This window comes from Gadus macrocephalus, chromosome 18 (genome assembly GCF_031168955.1).
Source record: "Gadus macrocephalus chromosome 18, ASM3116895v1".
In the NCBI taxonomy this organism is placed as follows: Eukaryota; Metazoa; Chordata; class Actinopteri; order Gadiformes; family Gadidae; genus Gadus; species Gadus macrocephalus.
Window position 1 is genome coordinate 16,905,534 of NC_082399.1, and position 20,156 is coordinate 16,925,689.

Sequence of the window (20,156 nt, forward strand, 5' to 3'; positions counted from 1 at the left end):
GCGTCCTGTCAAGCGGCACGACAAGCGGGCACACTCCCGTGAAACTGTCGCTTCCATGCTCGTCGAACGCATGCGCGAGATAGGTGAGAATCACAATAAAATGAGACACTGAATTTGAAACCACACATTGTCATTTCTGCATCTATTATCAAAATATTTATCAGTAATACAGTGAAAAAGATGAGAAAATCAAATTGGCATGTTGATTTACGGTGTGTGCCCCTAACATTTCTGGTTGTGCCCCTACAATTTTCAGTTAGGGGCCACAGTGCTCCTAGTGAAAAAAGTTATTCTGGAGCCCTGAAGAGGTAACTTATATTGGGATTGTTAACAATTCCTAATGAGAATGAATACAAATTAGATATAGCAGCTTGTTAGAGAGCAGCTTTAAACCTTAACTACAGCATCTGTAAGAACTTGTCCGTTCCAGTTGCAAAATGTCCTGTAATATTGCACAAGGTATTATGTTGCTTGTTGCATTGTTGCTCTTCGGTGACAGCATGCTATCGGATTCAATGCGTTGCTCGCTACAGAAAATACAACCACACAGTGATCATCAGCATTCCAAGTGGTTCAGGAAGACCCCTTTAAATTCCCCCGCCTCCCCCCGCCTCCCCCAGCTCACCTGGCCCTCTTCGTCGAATGCCATGACCACGACGGCCGCCCCGTAGCGCTTCACCGTGGCCGCCCTGCTCAGGAACTCCTCCTCGCCCTCCTTCAGACTGATGCTGTTCACGATGCACTTCCCCTGGCAGCACTTCAACCCCGCCTCGATCACGGAGAAGTTGGACGAGTCGATGCAGAGTGGAACCTACACACAAACACCAGAGGTGGATAAAGAGAAACTTGTTTATTTTATTAGGTTCGCTGGTAAGGAATACAATGCCTGAAATTAAGATTGTTTGCCAAAGATACTGGAAATCCCATAGGCTCATTTTCCAGTGCTTGCATTAGTTCTTTTAAAACTCATGTAAAAAAACTTTTTTTTAAATAATATTGGCTTCCTGTAACTTCCTGCCCAGAGATCTCTGGACCAAGTTTATAAAGAATCTTGGCAAAACGCAGCAAGCAAAACACATTTTCAAACTGGTGTATACAACAACATGTCATGCGTGATCTCATGTCTCCAGGATAAAAACCTACATAAATAAGTCTAGAACAGAAACCAGGTCTAGTACAGAAGCCAGGTCTCGTACATAAACTAGGTCTAGTACAGAAACTAAGTCTAGCACAGAAACCAGGTCTAGTACAGGAACTACTACTACTACAACATTAAAGAGTTTTTGTATTTCAGTTTCTGGAGTGAGGCTGTGGAACAGACTAGGTGTGGAGCTCAAGCAATGTCCAAGCATGATCCAGTTTAAAAAGCGGTACAAACACATGGTTTTCACGAGGTACAGGGAGGAAGAAGGGATTTAATAATCACGTGTTTTCATGAATGATAAATGGTTTATATATTTGTTTATTTAATCTATTTATTTTCTATTTTTTGTAAATATTTGTATTATGTAAATAAATATGTTTAGGGAGAAAGATAAGTTAGTTAGTTAATTGAGTAGTGGAGAAGGGGTAGGATTAAATAAGCATATGCTTCATCCTACTCCTTTTCGGACATGTTCGGTTCACATTATTACTTTTGTTTTGACTATTCTCATTGGTTTTGCTGGTTTGTCCGTTTATTTTGTTGTATTTCTCGAACATGTTCGAAATAAAAAAAAGCTAAACTAAACTAGGTCTGACAACAGGTCTAACAGTCTTCTGTGTGAGCGATCGTTGTTAACCATACATTGCTGAAAAGCCTTTACTTGTCCCACACTATTTGGTAATTTTGCGTTACTTTTAGCAAAAAAGGAAAGCATAACTGAGCATTCGCTATTGGATGTTTGAAGTATACAGTTCATAGTTTGAAGTGGCAATCTTGAAGATTTCCATTCCATTCTCTTTGGCGAAACTTTTGTCCATAAGAGGTCTTTTAGCGCATATATGATATCACCATACACCGAGCTTGTAAAATCATAATACTGCAAATAAGATTCGATCTGATTCCAAGCAAAGATTGCTAATTTAAACTTGGTATGGAATCTCCAGGTGAAGAATTGGTAGAGGAGTGCCTGCAGCACTCACCTAATAAACCCAAAAAATATTACTCGTTTTTTTTCCTTTTCCTCAAATTCTGTAAAAGTCATACTGCAGCCTATACCCTAAGTCCTACCCATCGACTTAAAATTTGTGGTACTGCACCCAAAGGTAGCGCTATTGTAAAAAATCATGGAAATATTGGCCAATAAAGTTGGAGCAGCTAGCCCATTTTTCTTATATGACTTATATGATTTTGTTATTGTATAAAAAAAACTACGACTATTATTAGGTGGATACCAATACCCACCACTACCCATAAACCCAAATTGTGGTACTGCACCCAAAGTTGGCACTATTTAAAAAAATTATGAACTGGCTTTATTTCTCCTTATTAGATTGACCTGAACTCAAAATTCTTCCACCATATCAATCTCTAAAATCAGATGCATCCTTTTCACCCTGGACTTCTACACTAATTTTTTTTACTTTTCCCACAATTTCATAAAAAAGCCAAACGTCCAGTTTCAACCCATTATGCCTAAATGAACACTTTGTTATTGTATATCTACCATACGGCTATCATTAGGTGGATACCATTAACAGTGCAAATTTGTACTATTTTAAGAAAGCCCTTAATTCTCTTGTGAAATGTGTACTTGGAGTTTTCTTGATGTTGTGTGCTTATTAATCGACATTTTCACCATTCGAATGAGGGTTAGGGTTAGTGATCCTTAGGTTGAGAGTTTGAATCCTGATTAGAGCATTATGAACAAGCTGAACATGACATTCTGTCATTGCCACTCATTTAAGAAACACAACATTTAATAGCACTTGAAATTCATCGAGCAATAAACATTCCGGCTCATTTGTTTCCAAGAGTCTGACTGCCAAGACACAATATGCCATTAAGGGGAACTTCTTCGTTAACCATTTTTCCTTCATAATTAACTCTGTCATATTTATATTTCTTCCGATAGTGTTCTTGACTACAAAGGTTTCATTTCCCCAGAATTTCAAAGATTTTTCAGGTATATGCTTTTAAGAAAGCCCTTAATTCACTTGAGAAATGTGTGCTTGGAGTTTTCTGGATGTTGTATGCTTATCTCAATAGACATTTTGACCATGTGAATGAGGCTGCAGTTCAGGTTTATCAGTGGCTCAATGGGATAATGCCTTGTACAGGTGATTCTTAGGTTGAGAATCCCGATTATAGCATTATGAACAAGCTGAACCTGACATTCGGCCATTGCTTTGCAGCTCACCTGAAAGCCGAGGCACAGTATTGCATTAAGTGGAACATCTTCATCAACATCTTTCCTTCATAATTATATGACATATTTATACATCTTCCATTAGTGTGTTCTTGACTTTTAAGTTTTGCTCGGACCCCATTAATCACCGCATGCGGTTATATTTATTATTAAGAACATTATGAGAACTCTTACTCGTGCTATGTCCGGTTCAGAGGCGATCAGATTGCAGAAGCGAGCCATGGCTTTGGGACCATCTAGCATTCCTTCATCCATGTTGATGTCAAGAATCTGTGCTCCCATTTCCACCTGGGCCTTGGCAATGTTCACCGCTTCCTGGAGGGGATTCAGAAGACAACGAGAACAACATAGATGGTACTTCCTCCTAAAACAAAGTTTTGAAAGGAAACAGGACAGTGCTGTTTTCCTCACCTCGTAGTTTCCTGCCATGATGAGCTTGGAGAACTTCCGTGAGCCGGCCACATTGCAGCGCTCACCAATGTTGACGAAGTTGGTATAGGGGCCGATCTTGAAAGGCTCCAGTCCTAGAAAAGGGCCAAGAGGCACACCAGGTAAAAAGAGGTACAATTTGTGAAACTGTTCCCATGGATCAACCACCAGGGCACCCAGATCAATGTCAAACTATCGAGACCGGTTGGATTCTAAAAACCGAGACACGCATACACAGACATTGGCTTCGGTATGAATATCATATTTTGGCCAATAACCACAAATTATGAAAGCGAAAAACATTTAATATATCTCCAATCTCTCCGTTCTGAAACAAACCGAGGACTGAGTCAGACACGTTTCCCCCTGCAGAGAGTGGTGTGGTCACCTAACTACAAGCTATAGCTTACTGGTAGTACTAACAACAGAGGTTGCTAGCATGGGTTGTTGTGTGTACATAATGACATAAACGTAAATACAATCAATTTTAAATTCAAGATATAACAATAGATTTTGCAAGAAGGGAAGGGGTCTAACACACACACACACACACACACACACACACACACACACACACACACACACACACACACACACACACTACCTGCGAGCAGCAGGTAGTCTTCAGGTACGTTATGAGGTGGCTGTCTGGGCTTGCAGTGCTCCACAGCCTTAGCTATGGCCCTACAGGGAAGAGGATCACAAAGACAATTAGAATTGGCAAAAGACAGGTATTGTGTAATCGCTGTAGAGCGAGAGTGTCTGCAGAAACAACCACATTCAAGGTTGTTTCTGCTTCTGGGAAAAGATCGCTGTCGCTAACCAGCCCAAACACAGGACTACAGTCAGAGGGGTCACGGTGCCCGTCGGAGACGTCCCAACATGTCATGTTGATGTTTATGACTGGGACGACAACAGGGGAGAGCACAAAGATTAACCAGCCAACTGGCTAGAGGGACCTTATGTTTCTGAACACATCCCTGAAAAGACCTTAGGGACAATCAGGGGTAACATCGGGCTATCAACCTTTCAGGGTCAGAATATTGGTACATAGGCATTTTAATAGAAAGAGGAGTGACCTGATGTGTTCTGGGGTTGTTCCACAACAGCCTCCAACGATGTTCACCAGGCCAGAGACGGCAAAGTCCTACAGCAGAGTGGGGAGACAGAAGATATACGGTCAAACATTTGACAAGCCCTCCAGTTTAAAAAACACACACACACACACACACACACACACACACACACACACACACACACACACACACACACACACACACACACACACACACACACACACACACACACACACACACACACACACACACACACCCCTACCTTTAAATGTGAGGCGGTGACTTCAGGGGTCTCATCATAGCCCCCGAAGGTATTGGGAAGGCCTACACAAGAAGACAGATCATTATCCAGAGAACATCCTGATGCTGTAGTTTCTGACCTAGTCCCTTACTGGTCACCCTCCCCTGGGGGCCAATATCATGTGTTGGAATGATGGATCTTCTGACCCTCTGGTTCCCAGTCCTTTAGTTGGGAACGTTGGATACAACTGGATTTTGTATTTCTTCAACCCAGCAGTTGCAATGGGCTGCCTCGGTGGGGAAGTGTCAAGTAAACACAGAATGGAAAATTGTGGATTTGTGAGTTTGTTGGCTCTATTGGAGAAAGCTACCCAGCCATGACAGTTGGTATGACTTACCTGGGTTGGACAAAACGAAGATATAGCTATGGTAGATGATAACCCTTGTTTGGAATATAAGGGAAGTCTAGTGATGGCCAACTGCCATCGCGGTGTAGACTTTGCGTCTATACAGAGAGGGTAGGTGAGATGAACCAAAACCACAGCTGATCTATACCTCAACAAACATCTCAGTGTCAACAATGAACCTGGGTTCCTAACAAACCGGTCCTTTGAGTGAATAAGGTGACAATAAATGTTGAATCAAACACTTTATTTGCCTTATATTTGATATAGTTTAGTATCTGAGATGTCTGAGAAGATTCTTTATTATCTGGTGACATCTGAAAAAGGAGAATAGGTGTTGTGAAATAGTTAATCCAGCTACTAATAAATGAACAAAAGGCTGCATGGAGTTATCTGGCCCCATCAGATGAAGACGTAAGAGAAAATGCCCTCCCAAAATAATAAAAATCGCAATGAAAATTCAAATGTCAGAAGTATCCATTGTCAAGCTCTTGGTCCTCCCTGAGCTTTCCCTTCTGGAGAAAGTCGGTAAGTTTGACCCTACACTCTTTGAAACCTGAGAAGAGATTCCGCCCAGAAGGATAGACGTCTCTCCCAGGTAGTGTCACAAAATCTGCCGTACATTAGTCGTGCCCAAAGGCGCACACATCTACGTAAAGACAGGCTTAAGGGATGACTTTGACTGAAAGTTCTAATCATTGACAGAGTTCTGTCAAATATTTTGACAGAAAGTTAGCAAGTTTAGAAAGTTAGTTAAGTTAGTAGAGGCTAAAGTTGAGGGACAGTAGTTTCTCTTAGATAATTTTTTTAGATAGTGTAGAGATATGACTTTGAGATGGCTTTCCTTTTTGGGTGGTGAACACTCACTGACCAAACCTATCCAATCCCTGGACCACTGATCCATAATTTCAACAACCCGCCAGTCCACAGTCACCTCAGTGCATTAACTGCTTACCTCAGGGAGAGTCTCCAAGTAAACATTATCCCTAGTCCTTATAAACCAGGTTACCAGCTTATTTAAAATGTCACGGTTTATATTAAGGTTTATTAAGTACAAACTGTACCAATCCCTGAATCCACCTCTACCACCACCCTCAGCCCCCTCAGACCCTTAGACCCTCAGACCCCTCCGACCCCTGACCCCTCACACCTCTGACCTCTCAGACCTCAGAAACATGATGACACAGGTGAATCTGTCTACCTGCGTTTGGGTAGGTGATTATGAAGGCAGTGGTGCTTTTCCCAATGGCCTCGATGAAAGGCCGCATCTCTGTTGCCCCCAACGCACAATTAAGACCAATACTGGACAAAAGGGAAAGAACAGCACAATCATCACTGACATACTTCTTTCTCATATTGCAATTCAATATGCATACAAAAGGCAACAGAAAATATTTTTTTGAGTTTATGTATTCAACACTAATATCCACTTCTGTAAATGGTAAATCATCTGTAAATCATTAAAACCCAGGTCATATATTTTATTATACACATAAAACCCTGCAGTGACCATTTTATACTCAAGAACACCCAACCTTTTGAATCAGAAGAGGGTTGGTGTGTTGACTTGTTTGCTCCAACGTTACAATCAGACAGATGGCAGTCTTCCAATAAGCCCTTAACCCTGCCTTACTTGACCTCTAAACAGTGTACCATATAGTGTTCACTATATCGGGATAAGGGTACGGGTGAAAGTTAAAGACTTTGGACACATGTATTTCTAAAGGAAAACCAGGTGGCCGATCATCATTGTGTCTTCGTTGCGGCTAATTTCTTTCCGCGTTCCCTACATCATAAGTGTCTGATCAACCCTATACTTATGGTGCATCACTCACATAAGATACGTTCTGACTGAGGGACTTCTTGGGAAGAGGCTCAGTGTTTTGGCTCCGCCCGCTCACTGATTTCCCCTCGGGCGTGCGTTCCCATACAGGAAACTTTGTAGCGGCTACCCAATGCTCAAAACAGAATGACGCAACAAGGCGGTAACAGAGAAGCTGATGCTTTGTTAAGGAATTTTATTTTGTTAAGGCCTGTTTTTCGGTAATGTCAAGGTGTGTTTCAATGGAAAATTTAAAAACGTATACCACTTTTATAGTGAACCAGATTTGTATAGTCTTATTTCAGATAACACTTCTAAATTGTTACACCCTGCATGCCTCTAAGGAAACCTTTCTCCATCTCCTAATAGGTTTTGAAGCAAGGTTTTCCCCTTTCCGTCATTGGTACAAGCTGCTTGCCGTTTGAGTGAATTAAACTAGCAACATTGGTAATATTAACATTATTACTACCCACAATGCAGTAGAAAATCGGGTTAAGTTAGACTCAAATGAGCGCTGCTTCCTTCCATTTTACATATGCTGACAAGCATTGTCTTTGAATTCTGAGATTTTGAACTCCACAATAGTCGGTCCTCAATACAATTATTTATAATTTATTAATCCTATTAACTTGTCATTATCGCCCAACGACAATATTGAAAAGGCAAACATATAAGAGCCTGAAAGGGGCTGTAGGTTAAATACTAAATATCCCCAAAAAAAGCTACAGTTGCCATGCCTGTGGTTTACAGGCAAGATAGATTCCTCTGGCCAATCAGGGAGAAGAGGCCTTGATAGGTCAGACAGGAGCTGGGGGTGTACTAAGTAAGACCACTCCCATTTCACTCACCCTACAGATAGCTTGCTGATTGTAAAATAATTACACTCAAATAATAGCTTTTCAATTACAGCACCTTAGCCTGAGACCTTGTAAAAATAAAATAAAAATTGGTGTAAATTACGATCATATTGTTATAGCTTTGCTCAGTCAACCTCCCCTGCAGAAGTCATTGAGAAAGCGAATAAATATAAAAAAGGAGTATATTTTCACTAGCAGACAAATTGACTCCAGTCAGAAAGTCAAGCTAACAAAGCTTGTCTGGAAATTAAGAAGTTAACATGTCACACGTTAACAACACCCAGTCCAAAGGAACTCACCAGAGTGGTTTGGTGTGTGACACGCTGACCACAAAGGCCTCACCCGTCTGACCCGACAATGTCCGCCCACTCCTGTCCACAACCGTCCCTGAAATCTAGAGTTAATAATATATAGATACATTAGGGCTGGACGATATACATATATCACAACATACTATTCCATATTATTCTAAACGATAATTCAGTTATTGTTTTAAGAGGGTATTTTGGGGTCCACAGTCAGACAACACAATTAATTTAAATTATTTCTAAATAATCAATCTTTCCATTTTTTTCCACAGAGTAAAATACAAATTTCATTGTCAAAATATTTTATCATGACCCCCCCCCCCCACACACACACACATGACAACACCGCCAAACCACATGAACATCACAGCTCTGTCGATATCAATATCTTCTAAAACTGATCTTTAGTAAACATGGTCGAACAATGCTTCAGGATTAATTCAATGAACAGGGGTCCAAGTTGCTTCAGAATACAGAAAAGGACAGAGGGACATGTTTGAGAATGATGACTAATATAGTGAACATCCCAGCTCTGTCAATATCAATATCTTAAACTCTTTGAGTTTGGGGAGAACTGGGCGTGTATGGTTTTTTGTTTTGTCTTGTCTTCATTTCTAAATCTCTACGTCCCGATGGCCCATGCTCTGCGGCACGGTACTGGCCCGCAGCCCGGCGGTTGAGAAACCTGGTCCAGATGGCTGAATTTATAATAAAACATTTGATTCAAACGTACAAAAAGTGGTGTTGGTGCGTAGCTCTTTCCACAGAGTAGGTCGATGGCAAACAAAGCCGCCTGGGAAGAGAAGGAAAACATGAATATCTTAATGTCAACGCACAAGATCGTTTTTTTCTCAAGACGGGCTAGTATTTCAAACTGAATGGCTTACTGAAGGCTGTGAAGGCTGCCCAACTTGTCTTAGTTTTAGTTTTGCCTGTGCTCCATTTGTTAACACAGCTAAACATAAGCTCCATATGGTACAAGCATTTAAACCTCATCAATCAGTATCCAGTCCCACTGTTTTGCCAAATCTCGCCCAGGTGGAAGGGAGAATGGGTTCCACCAACATCAAGTAATTCTATAGGTTGATGTTGGAAGGTCCAGACGTTGAATATGAAGCGAGGTTGGGTATTCCAGCATGACAATGAACAGAAGCATACATTTAAATCATGAATGAAGTACCTCAAGAAAAGGTTTAAGGTGCAGTATGAAGGATTTAGTGTATCTAGCGTTGATGTTGCAGATTGCAAAAAACTGAATACCCCTCCTCACCGCTCCCTTCCAATTTATGTTTTGATTTATAAATGTGTTTAGTTAAATAGCCTGTAAAACTAAAGCTCATAGCTCACAAGAAGAGCTGTTTGTCTGTTTTGGGCTACTGCAGAAACATGGCAGGGCAGCAGGGTAGGTGGAAGGGCACACGCTCCCTTGGTAGATATAAGGCTCAGTCTAAGGCAGGGGTATTCAAGACTATTTTAAGAGTTTGAGAGTATTTCCTCAAGAAAAGTTCGGAACATTTCCATGTTGAACTTCCGCTATGATTCAGTGCTATATATTGAAGCAGTAGTATTAGTTGTATCAATGTCTGTATGTAGTCAACACATGGCTCAAATCAAACTGTGTAATCTGAGAATATTGATTTGTTCTGACTGAGAACGGAGATTTCAAAGGAGGACATACTGTCGATAGCATTGTTGACGGTGAAGCCAGTATTTTGACTTGGCATGTTTGCTTATTCTCTGATGACATATCCTGGGTATTTTAAGATTTATTTCAGTCAACATATTCTACCTTTAAACAAAGATCTGTCTATCAAAGCACATAACAATCCGTAGCATTATATTTGGTTATGTCCTCAGTGTTAAATCTGGAAACAGAGCAACATATCGAAGAGAAGAGAAGGCCGTAGACAGGGGAGCACACCTTGGCATTAGCTGTGTCGAAGATGGTTTCCACCAGCAGGATGTCAACCCCTCCATCCAACAGACCCCTGACCTGCTCCGAGTAGGATTCTACCAGTTCATCGAAAGCTGGGGAGATAAGCACTGGATCTTACACACTTTACTAGGACAGAAGACTGCATGCATTATTTATTTATTTTGAATGGCTCACTAGTATTTCTGAGGTCAGGTCTTTCTACCGACGGCGACACAGAGAGGGTTTTATTGGTTGGACCGACGGCTCCGGCCACATAACGCTTTCTTCCTGAGGACATAACGAAAGCAAGTACAACCAATCAAAACATGTCACAAGGAACCGCCAATCTCTTCCTCCGGTGTCAGATATTGGCGTTTTATGTTATTCTGTATCTCTTTATCTTGATCAAACATCTTGGCATCGCTTCAACCCGCCACACAGGGCCTGCACGATAAATCGTTATAAAATCGTGATCTCGTTTCGCCCCTGTGTGGATTTACCGTAAGTATTAAATTACTTTGATTTCTTTTTGTAAGCCTTAATTTACAGGTGTGCGGAGTTGGTTCAGTAGTTTTAAAAGGCCAGCAATTAAAGACAATGTGCTGCTGTATGTACAAAACAAATCAATCAGTTTTTGATACTGCACTTTAATCAGTTATAAAGGGCCATATGAAACGCAACGTGCTAGAGATGCCAAAAAACTATGTTTGGTACTGCCATTTTTTTTTTGTCATGGCAAAATCGTGATTCAAATTTTTCCCCGAATCGTGCAGGCCTACGCCACACCATGCACTTTGTCATTATCATGTTATAGACCAGAGAGGACTTGGCTGAGGAGAACCAGTAAAGTCAAGCGAACATCAGACCGCCTTGAGGCAGGTGCCTCAAGGCGGTCTGATGTTCGCTGACTTTACAGTGGGACTATGGAGAGTAGCTGCAGGATTCAGACAAAAGGTTTCCACCATCGCTACCATTCCACACTTAACTCATTAAGTGTGCAATGAAAAGGAAATGTTGCATTTGTCTAAATAGGATCCATTCAAATAAGTAATTAACACTAAATTATGTGGAATATAAATCTCAAAGTCAGCTAGTAAACGTAGTCTTGACAGACTTGATGAGGTGGAACTGAATTCCCCCGGCTCCTCCATTTTGGGTGTAGTTTGCGCTTTCTTAAGCCATCAATAGATTCCCCTGCCGTAAGGGAGGTAAATGATCAACCGCTTGGCTCCGTAGCCATGAGGGAAAATAGACTCAGCGGGAAGGAATAGAAGGAAATCGATTGGTATCAATTATTGTTTGAATTGAAAGACACCAACCTACCATACAGCCACAAGATGTGATACAGAAGGATTGGATCAAAACGATTGACCTACTGTATGTCAAACCTGTGTGTAAACACTCTGTGGCACAAAGCCTATTAGATAACCCGTTTATGATAGTTTTATGGGACCAAACACAACTTTGATAACAAATACAACTAAACATTGTAACTAGAAAAAGGGAAGTTTGCCCTTGTGTCATATTTTCAAAGTAAACATCAGCAAATGTTATAGCGCTGCTATTTTCATTAAAGAAAAACCTGCTAAGTTAAGTGGTTCATTATGGGTGGAGGTTGAGTGGAGCGGATCCAGACTGGCTTCACAAGGCTAGCTCTTTTATAATCCTGAACCAGTCCTAGTAGCTACCCGTTTGCTTGGTGACATCACTGGCTGCTCGTTTTGCAAGTTCGGCAGATGACTTGTTGAGGCGGTATGCCTGAAAAACAGAACGATTAAATGAACATTTGAACATAACAATATTCATTTGACCAGCTGCAAAAAGTTAACACCATGTCGTCTGTGATGCACAGAGATTATAGTTAAAAGAGACGATGGTGGGGCTGGCCAAGTGATCTGTGGTGGCTGTGAATCCATTTACAAATAAGACACAATATAGAAACAATCAACACAGCCTCAAGATGTGTGTGAATATGGAATACTGACCAAATGACTGAGTTGGTAGTCTGCCTGGGCGATGCTGGTGCTGCTGAATGTGTTGGTCTCTATGATGTCTGCACCGGCTAGAAGATACTCCTGCAGAGAAATGCAAAGGTGAGAAGAAAAAGTTTTGCCTGCGTATGCAATTTCATCTTGACTATTATATCCCCTTTTTCATTAACATAACGTATCCTAAACAATGCATTCATGTATAAAAGAAAGACTGAACCATTCTTCAACGCTACGGAAATGTTGACCTTATAACGAATAGGCCAAACACTCAAGGGCTGATTATGGTCCCACATTCACCCAACGCAATGAACACGCAGACGCTTCGACGCAGTCGTGAACCTTGATGGTTCTGCGTCGGGTTCTAGTAAGCCGACCAATCACAGCCCTTGCTGCTGTGTCGCCTCGACGGAAGGTTAACATTTTTGGGAGGCGCACGTCAGGCCCTTGCGGTCGACGCAAGGAGGGTCCGCAAGGACATAAGGGGTCCGTAACCCCCTTGCGTTGCGTGAACGTGGGACCATAATCAGCCCTTTACTGTCACTAAAACCCAAAATACGTTTTTTTATAGACATTTCTGACATGATTAAAAAGTTCTCAAACAGAGAAATTGTATGAAACACACCAGGAGTTCCCTACTTCCGGCTAAAAAAACGAAACATTTATTGAAAACGCTTTGTAGTCCTTTTTTAACATCTTATTAAAACATTTTATCTAATAGCGATATGTTTTTTTGACAACGTTTGAAGCAGGATATACTGCAAATACTTCAAATAAAGCTTTTGCAGTCGCAAAAGGTGGAGTAGGTGGAGCTCCCCCACATTCGGCAGGTTTTACTATACTGAACGCCCGCCAGGAGCATCTCGACATGAACGAATTAAAGTGAAATGTAAAGCAGTGGAGAGCTAATGTGCTGGTGTCGTAGAACAGCCACACATCGCAATAGCACTTTATGTCATTTGAAAGTCGTTTTTTTAGATTTGGATATTCAATGGATATTCACGCTGCTCATCACAGCGATCTGGCACATGTCACTAAAGACGGGATCAGCAGGAGTTTTGGTCTGCGCCCGCTGATGCCCATGAAAATTTAAGTGAACAGATGTTCCTGACTCATCCCTAACAGCCTATATTATCTAGAGTAGCCTACTGCTAAGCTTCATTATATGTTGGACATTCACAAGACATCAGAAAGTAAATTTTCTATATAACTTTTTGCAAGTATTCATGTTGTTTTGTGGTATTTGATTAGACTACCAGGTTAGGTTATTCCTTAAAAGGCGTGCACAGCCTAACTATTCTATATACTATTTAAAAATATAGGACATTATAGCCTACTGTATTGGTAGAAAAGCCTAGTGTCTATATTGAAGAGGAAAAACATGCAAATTTTGCCTTCATAGCCGTAAACTTTTTTTTTACTCACTAGTAATCAGTAAAAGTGGGGACGTTTTGTGTTCGGTCATCATAGACTTTGAATGTAATGACCAGAAAGGACAACAATGACCAACTAGCAGCCTATCTTCTGTTTTTGTTGCACATTGTTTGATGTCGTATTCAGCTTTCAAGTAGCTAGAATCCATACCATACCATCATCAAAATCTAATAGTAGACCAATTGTAAAGTAATAGCATGCACCAAGACCAACTATTTGTTCTCTCTTTACCACGCAGAACCATAAAAGTTCATGACTACGTTGAAGTGACTGAGTGGTCATTGCGTTGCGTGAACGTGGAACCATAATCAGCCCTTAGTCTTAATAGGAAGCTGATTGGTCCAAATCTCTGGTGGTTCAGACACAAATGCATACCTTGGCAAGTTGTGACAGGATTGTAGGATGAGCTTGTAGGATGGTTATTTCACAAGGTTAACGAGAAATTAGACTTACAAGATGGTCTTTCGGGATTTGATTTGCAAATATAGGAGAACGTCCCAAAACCTAATTTATATTAATGCATAAACATGTGTGTGAACCTTTTTAGCTGACAAAAGGTAAGCAGACACTCGTGTTTGCAGTACTATCCAAATTGCTAAGTTTGGAGGTTCTTATTTGAAAATCTACACCCAGAGAACACTATTTCAGATAAACTCCAAACCTCAATGCAGACTTTAATTAAGGTATTACTGGAAGCTGAGTTTGCTTCCATTTTGCTTATCATGACTGATAAAGAATGAGGGCACTTCTATTTTACTACTACTAATACTCATACGACTACTAATTACTAATTATCTGAATACATCTCTTCAAGCTGCCGCTGCCTTACTCAATATTCCCCTTTTCCGGTATTCCACACGGTTCTACGATAGAAATGACACTCCTGTTTTCAAGAGATATCCCAATTATTAGATAGGTTTATCTTATAGCTCTATTATGAGGTAAATTGTATGTGCATTTGGCGGTGTGTGTACCTTGTGTATTTGGTAGATAGCTCAGGCTGTGTGTGTACCTTGTGTATTTGGTAGATACCTCAGGCTGTGTGTGTACCTTGTGTATTTGGTAGATAGCTCAGGCTGTGTGTGTACCTTGTGTATTTGGTAGATAGCTCAGGCTGTGTGTGTACCTTGTGTATTTGGTAAATAGCTCAGGCTGTGTGTGTACCTGGTGTATTTGGTAGATAGCTCAGGATGTGTGTGTACCTGGTGTATTTGGTAGATAACTCAGGCTGTGTACCTTGTGTATTTGGCAGATAACTCAGGCTATGTGTGTACCTTGTGTATTTGGTAGATAGCATCTGGCTTTGTGATGCTTAGCATATCGTTGTTTCCTTTCAGAGAGCAAGGATGGTCTTTGAATTCCATCCCCTGGAAATCTTCTTCCTTCAGATTCAGCTGTTGAATCATTGTTCCCATGCCGCCATCTAGGATCATTATCCTTTCCTGCAGCACCATTTGAAGTTCCATTTCCAGTGGGCATCTACATTCTGTTAAGAAAGATATTTGTATTAGAAGTTTCCTTTTTCAGCATTTCTCTCGACCCACATTTTAAACAAGAAGTGGATAAACGTTGACATTGACTGCCAAATTATGGCAGTATTCACAGTATATTTTTTGTTAAAATAGCTTTTGAGCATACGTATAGTGGCAAAATAATAAAACACTGCAATGTTTATGAAACATAAAAAAAAAAAAAATTGTTATGAAGTCATGAACAAGTGGTTTGATTTGAATACTTGTATGGAGTAATTAAACACATTTAATTCACCTTAGTCCATCTACTAGGGTTAATAGGACTACTTGCATTATATTGTTGTTTGGCAATTTAAACATTTCGTTTGAAGCCTCTTTAAAGCTATAGTCAGGGAGGATAAAGGGAGGCTGAAGGGAGGTGGACTAGTTTCAGATTCTATCTTGCTCTGACTGGTTTCTCCAAATCGTCTTCCCTAGCTTTAAAAGGATCTGGCATAAATTCAAAAGTTCATTCTACTCCTGCAACATGTGTGCTTATTAAATCCTCCCATGTTGAACTGCCCATAAGAACCTTTCATTCATAGGTCTTGTGTCCATCACATCAACATTGAAGGATTTTACTGAATAATCTTGAGGTAAAAGCAATTGAATCATCCCTTTAAACAACAGGGGGGCAAAGGTGTTCTCAGGTAAAATAGTACTCGTACAGGCAAACAATAAACGATTACCTAAATAATGTACTCAGACATCTTGATTGATGTTATGATGTTGATATGTAGTCTGACAAAGCTGTTGCTGTTGCGGAGACTAAAACAGGGTTGTTCACCGACTGACCTACTCATTAAGATGTGTCATCATGTGGAAGTCACCACACAGTCCCTTCATTCAAATATATAAAATGTATACTGAAAATCAAGGGTCCTCGAAAACATGTGTTGTGACCGTCTTGCATGTCTGACGTCACGTCCCCAGATGTTCAGATCCAGGAGGCTCATGACACTAATGATATTTATGATCATATTCCGTTCATTAACATGAACACATTAACACATAAACTAGGACGCTCGGCCACTCTCAAGGCTTTCCCCCTCATCTGTAAGTAGAGTATAAGTAAGTATATACTGTACAAGTATGAGTACATAATGTTGCACATGGCAGTGGAGCCCAAACTTTCTGAGCCCACAGCCTAGGGACTGTGGTTTGATAGTTCAGTCCTCTTACAGTAGTCATGCATCGTTTATGGTTCTTTACCGGTTCCTGCTGAGAGATCGGGAATCGTTGGAGTCATGGTAGCACAATTTCACTGATCCTTTACCACAAAGTAAAAATATTTCCGATTGATTTCGTCAGTACATGCACATTGTAGCGGAGGAATAAGTGAGGGGAGGGCGCATGCGCGGTGGTTTTTAATTGACGCGTTCAAGTCCAACTCGGAATGTTAACGAGCACCTTTTATGCTTTTCGACTTTTATGGCCTATAAACGTTGTTATAATGATTAATAGTCATACTTAACCATACTAAAGTGTCAAATAATGACGTACATGGATTTAGACGTGTTGCCTGCTGACCGTCTGGGGTGGCTGTGCAGAGCGCTACCGGTCGCGAAGACTCGCGATTCACTTGTTCAAATTCCGGGATTTATCTACGTAGAACAATCCGAATTTTCCATGTATGGTAATGCTGCAACATGCTCTTCCGGGGGGTAACCAATCACAACGGAGTGTTAAAAGACATTGATCAACAGAATATTGTAGGAGCAGAACTATTAAACTTTAGTGCTGCCTTTGATGTCATTGATCATAGCTTACTATTGAAGTATCTTAAGTGTTATGGCTTTACTCCATCTGCCATTGCATGGATCGAAAGTTACCTAACCAATAGAACACAGAAGGTTTTCTTTAAGGCAGTGGCTATTCGTACGGTGACTGAGCTTGTCACGTGACCGCACTTGACCTATTAGTCTGCTGGCGCTAACCCTAACCTTAACCCTAACCGGGCCGACCGTAATTATAGTAATTGATTATAGTAATAACCCTAACCCTAACCCTAACCCTTACCCTAACCCTAACCCTAACCGTAACCCTAACCCTAACCCTAACCATAACCTGCTGTGAAAATAGACTAATGCAGTATTTTTATGGCGCGCCGTACGGATAGCCTAATTGCTATTCTTACGGTCGCCGTACGAATAGCCACTGCCTTTCTTTAACGGAAGCCCCTCAAATGCAAGACATAAACAGTGTGGGATTCCACAGGGCTCTACACTAGGATCACTGCTCTTCTCAATTTTTACAAATGAACTCCCACTTGTTTTTTTAAAAAAAAGTTGCCTGTGTATGCAGATGATTACACACTCTATATGTCTGCACAAAAAGATGAGGAAATCACCTCACCCTCAACAAAGAGCTGCAGATGGTATTCAAATGGATAACAAACTTGTCCTGAACATATATAAAACCAAGAGCATTGTATTTGGAACAAAACACTCATTAGGCTCTAAACCCCAGCTGAATCTGGTACTGAACAATGTTGCTGTTGAGCAAGTACAGGAAACAAAGCTTCTGGGGATAACCTTGGACTGTAAATGATGGATGGACTTGATTAAGTTGGACTTGATTAAGACATATAGATTTACTGGTGCAAAATTTGGTGAGGAACATATCTGTAGTCAAGAGATGCTCTTATTTTTTTAACACCTCATCTGACCAAACAGGTCCTACAGACCCTGGTACAGTCACACCTAGATTATTGTATTACTGAAGAGAGAAGGATCTGTAATTATGTTTTGGTTTTCGCGGCGCAGATAAGAGAAGAAGGAAGATTCTACGCACACGCTCAGACACGGTGGTGTTGTGTGATGGGGTATCACAGCAACACCTAGCCGCCTGACATGCATACCCAATCGAGTCCACACACTTTTGCGTCACCAGCTAGGTGGTGCTGTGATACACTCACACAACACGCCATGTCTGAGAGCATGTGTAGAATCTTTCTTCTCTTATCTGCGCCGCGAAAACCAAAACATAATTACATATCCTTCTCTGTTCAGTAATACTATCTGTACATATCCTGTACATTTCGTGGAAAGACTCCTGTACGTTTATTAGAACTGCCAGAGCAGCTTGACGGTCCGACGCATGGAAATAATGCACAATTTACCTTTATTTCCCTGTACTGGCGTTGAATGTGACTTAAACGCGCATGCTACGTAAGCAGATCTGAGCAGAGTTTTGCATCTTGGCAGTGTAGACGGAAACACTACGGCGGAGCGTATTCAAGTTTTCCACCCTGGAGGGTGGTTTCAGATTTTTGCGTTTTCAAGCCCCAAAAACGCTGTCACCGTCTACTGTAAACGAAAGGCACTTCCGATAAAATATTTTGTCGCTTTTACCCGCAAGCGTCCTCGTGTAAACGGGCCTTAATCTGCAGAGCTGGCCGAAGATGTTCGCTCATTTCAGAAGCAGGGAGATTACAAGACAAAAATAAGTGTAGAATTTGCCGTGTGCTGCCTGGCACCAATGCTCCCGTTGAACTGATCTTTATTCCATCATGAACAATACTTGAACTGACAAGATGAACCGCACTGTTCCCACCTTAAAGGCGTTGCTTATCACACGGGCCAATTTTGATGACACCTTCAGTCTACTTCAATCCGAAGTAGACTGAACCGAACCGCACGTTGCCCGCTGCCCGTTGCCCGTTGCCGGCTGCCTCGCAGCAGCGGGCAGCATGTCGCAGTTCATGTACCTCAGGGAGTCAAAGCCAAAGTTCCTTACGCCCAATTCCTTCTCAACCATGGCTGAGATAACCCCAACTACAGTCTCTTTGTGGAAATACCAGAGACGTCAAAGAACCAACGTGCTATGCACCATAACACCAACAGCAGAACGATTATCCAAATAACAAAGAAGTGTACAACACTTGAGTTACAATGTGTGCAATCACACACACAGACACACATTTGGCGCTTGCACAGTCGTAGCTCATTGTCTCATTGGCGGGCCAAATTCTCAGGGCGGGCAAGGCAGAGAAATGGGAGGAAAACTTGGCCCCTTAAGACGACATATGGGGCCCCATTCCAAATCAGCTCGCCTGAGCTTCCATTTTTTACAAGGCGAGCCGGATACCTAGTGCTTGTTTTACACCGAACGCAAGTTTTGGCCACTGGGGGACGATATACAGGCTTGGGGAACTCATATTAATGTTAGAAAACCTCATAAAGTGAGATTTTCATGCCATGGGACCTTTAAAATTGGTTGGGAACATGACCACATTGGTTTACTGAGATTCGATTAGATAAAGTGTAATCCTGGTAATTCACCTTATTGCATTTATTTGTGATTGAATTATGAATGAACCTGTTTTAAATAACATTGAAGCATGTCATTAAGTTATGTTAAGTAATAAGGCAACAGCACGGCAGGGATGATGGTCAGTAACCTCAATATATGCAAGAGGAGCATATGCCTCATAATGCCTATTGAAAGTGTCACTGTAGGATTTTATTTTTTTGTGGGTCCCCAAAAATTTTTTGGGGGAAAACTGGTCAAATTATCAAATAATAATAACTTTCGAATTTGATTTAAATAGTAATTTATAGAGTTGGAGTTACATATAAAACCAAATATAATATAAGTTTTCTCACCCAACTTTACTTAATTTTAATATTAATTTTAAGGAAACAAACATTCACATTACCAAAGCGGGTGAACAATAAAGAAGTCGAAATTTAAAACGCTGAATAGAAAATATATATACATATCAGATATTACACTTTTAAATACTAAATATATAAAAGTAAAATGTATTACTCCAAGTCGAGTCCAGCAGAGGGTGACAACAACACACATCCTCGGTGAA

At 41.0% G+C, this 20,156-nt stretch overlaps 1 protein-coding gene across 2 annotated transcripts in view; it reads right to left on the reverse strand.

The window, feature by feature from the left end:
• The window catches only part of mtr (5-methyltetrahydrofolate-homocysteine methyltransferase), a 40,158-nt gene extending 23,456 nt beyond the window's left edge, over positions 1–16,702 (reverse strand). Inside the window, exons 1-15 of one of the 2 annotated variants that reach the window (XM_060037070.1) lie at positions 16,547–16,702; positions 15,098–15,309; positions 12,387–12,476; positions 12,090–12,159; positions 10,597–10,689; positions 10,408–10,514; positions 9,220–9,279; positions 8,478–8,572; positions 6,701–6,801; positions 5,118–5,179; positions 4,859–4,926; positions 4,384–4,463; positions 3,762–3,874; positions 3,525–3,665; positions 626–811 (exon numbers count right to left, since the gene is read on the reverse strand). In XM_060037070.1, coding sequence (XP_059893053.1) covers positions 626–811; positions 3,525–3,665; positions 3,762–3,874; positions 4,384–4,463; positions 4,859–4,926; positions 5,118–5,179; positions 6,701–6,801; positions 8,478–8,572; positions 9,220–9,279; positions 10,408–10,514; positions 10,597–10,689; positions 12,090–12,159; positions 12,387–12,476; positions 15,098–15,309; positions 16,547–16,583 — 1,515 coding nt within the window. In that variant the 5' untranslated portion in view covers positions 16,584–16,702. Of the gene's footprint in view, positions 1–625; positions 812–3,524; positions 3,666–3,761; positions 3,875–4,383; positions 4,464–4,858; positions 4,927–5,117; positions 5,180–6,700; positions 6,802–8,477; positions 8,573–9,219; positions 9,280–10,407; positions 10,515–10,596; positions 10,690–12,089; positions 12,160–12,386; positions 12,477–14,797; positions 14,813–15,097; positions 15,310–16,546 lie in introns of those variants that run through there. The other variant, XM_060037071.1, reaches the window with a different exon arrangement.
• Between the last annotated feature and the right edge of the window lie 3,454 nt (positions 16,703–20,156).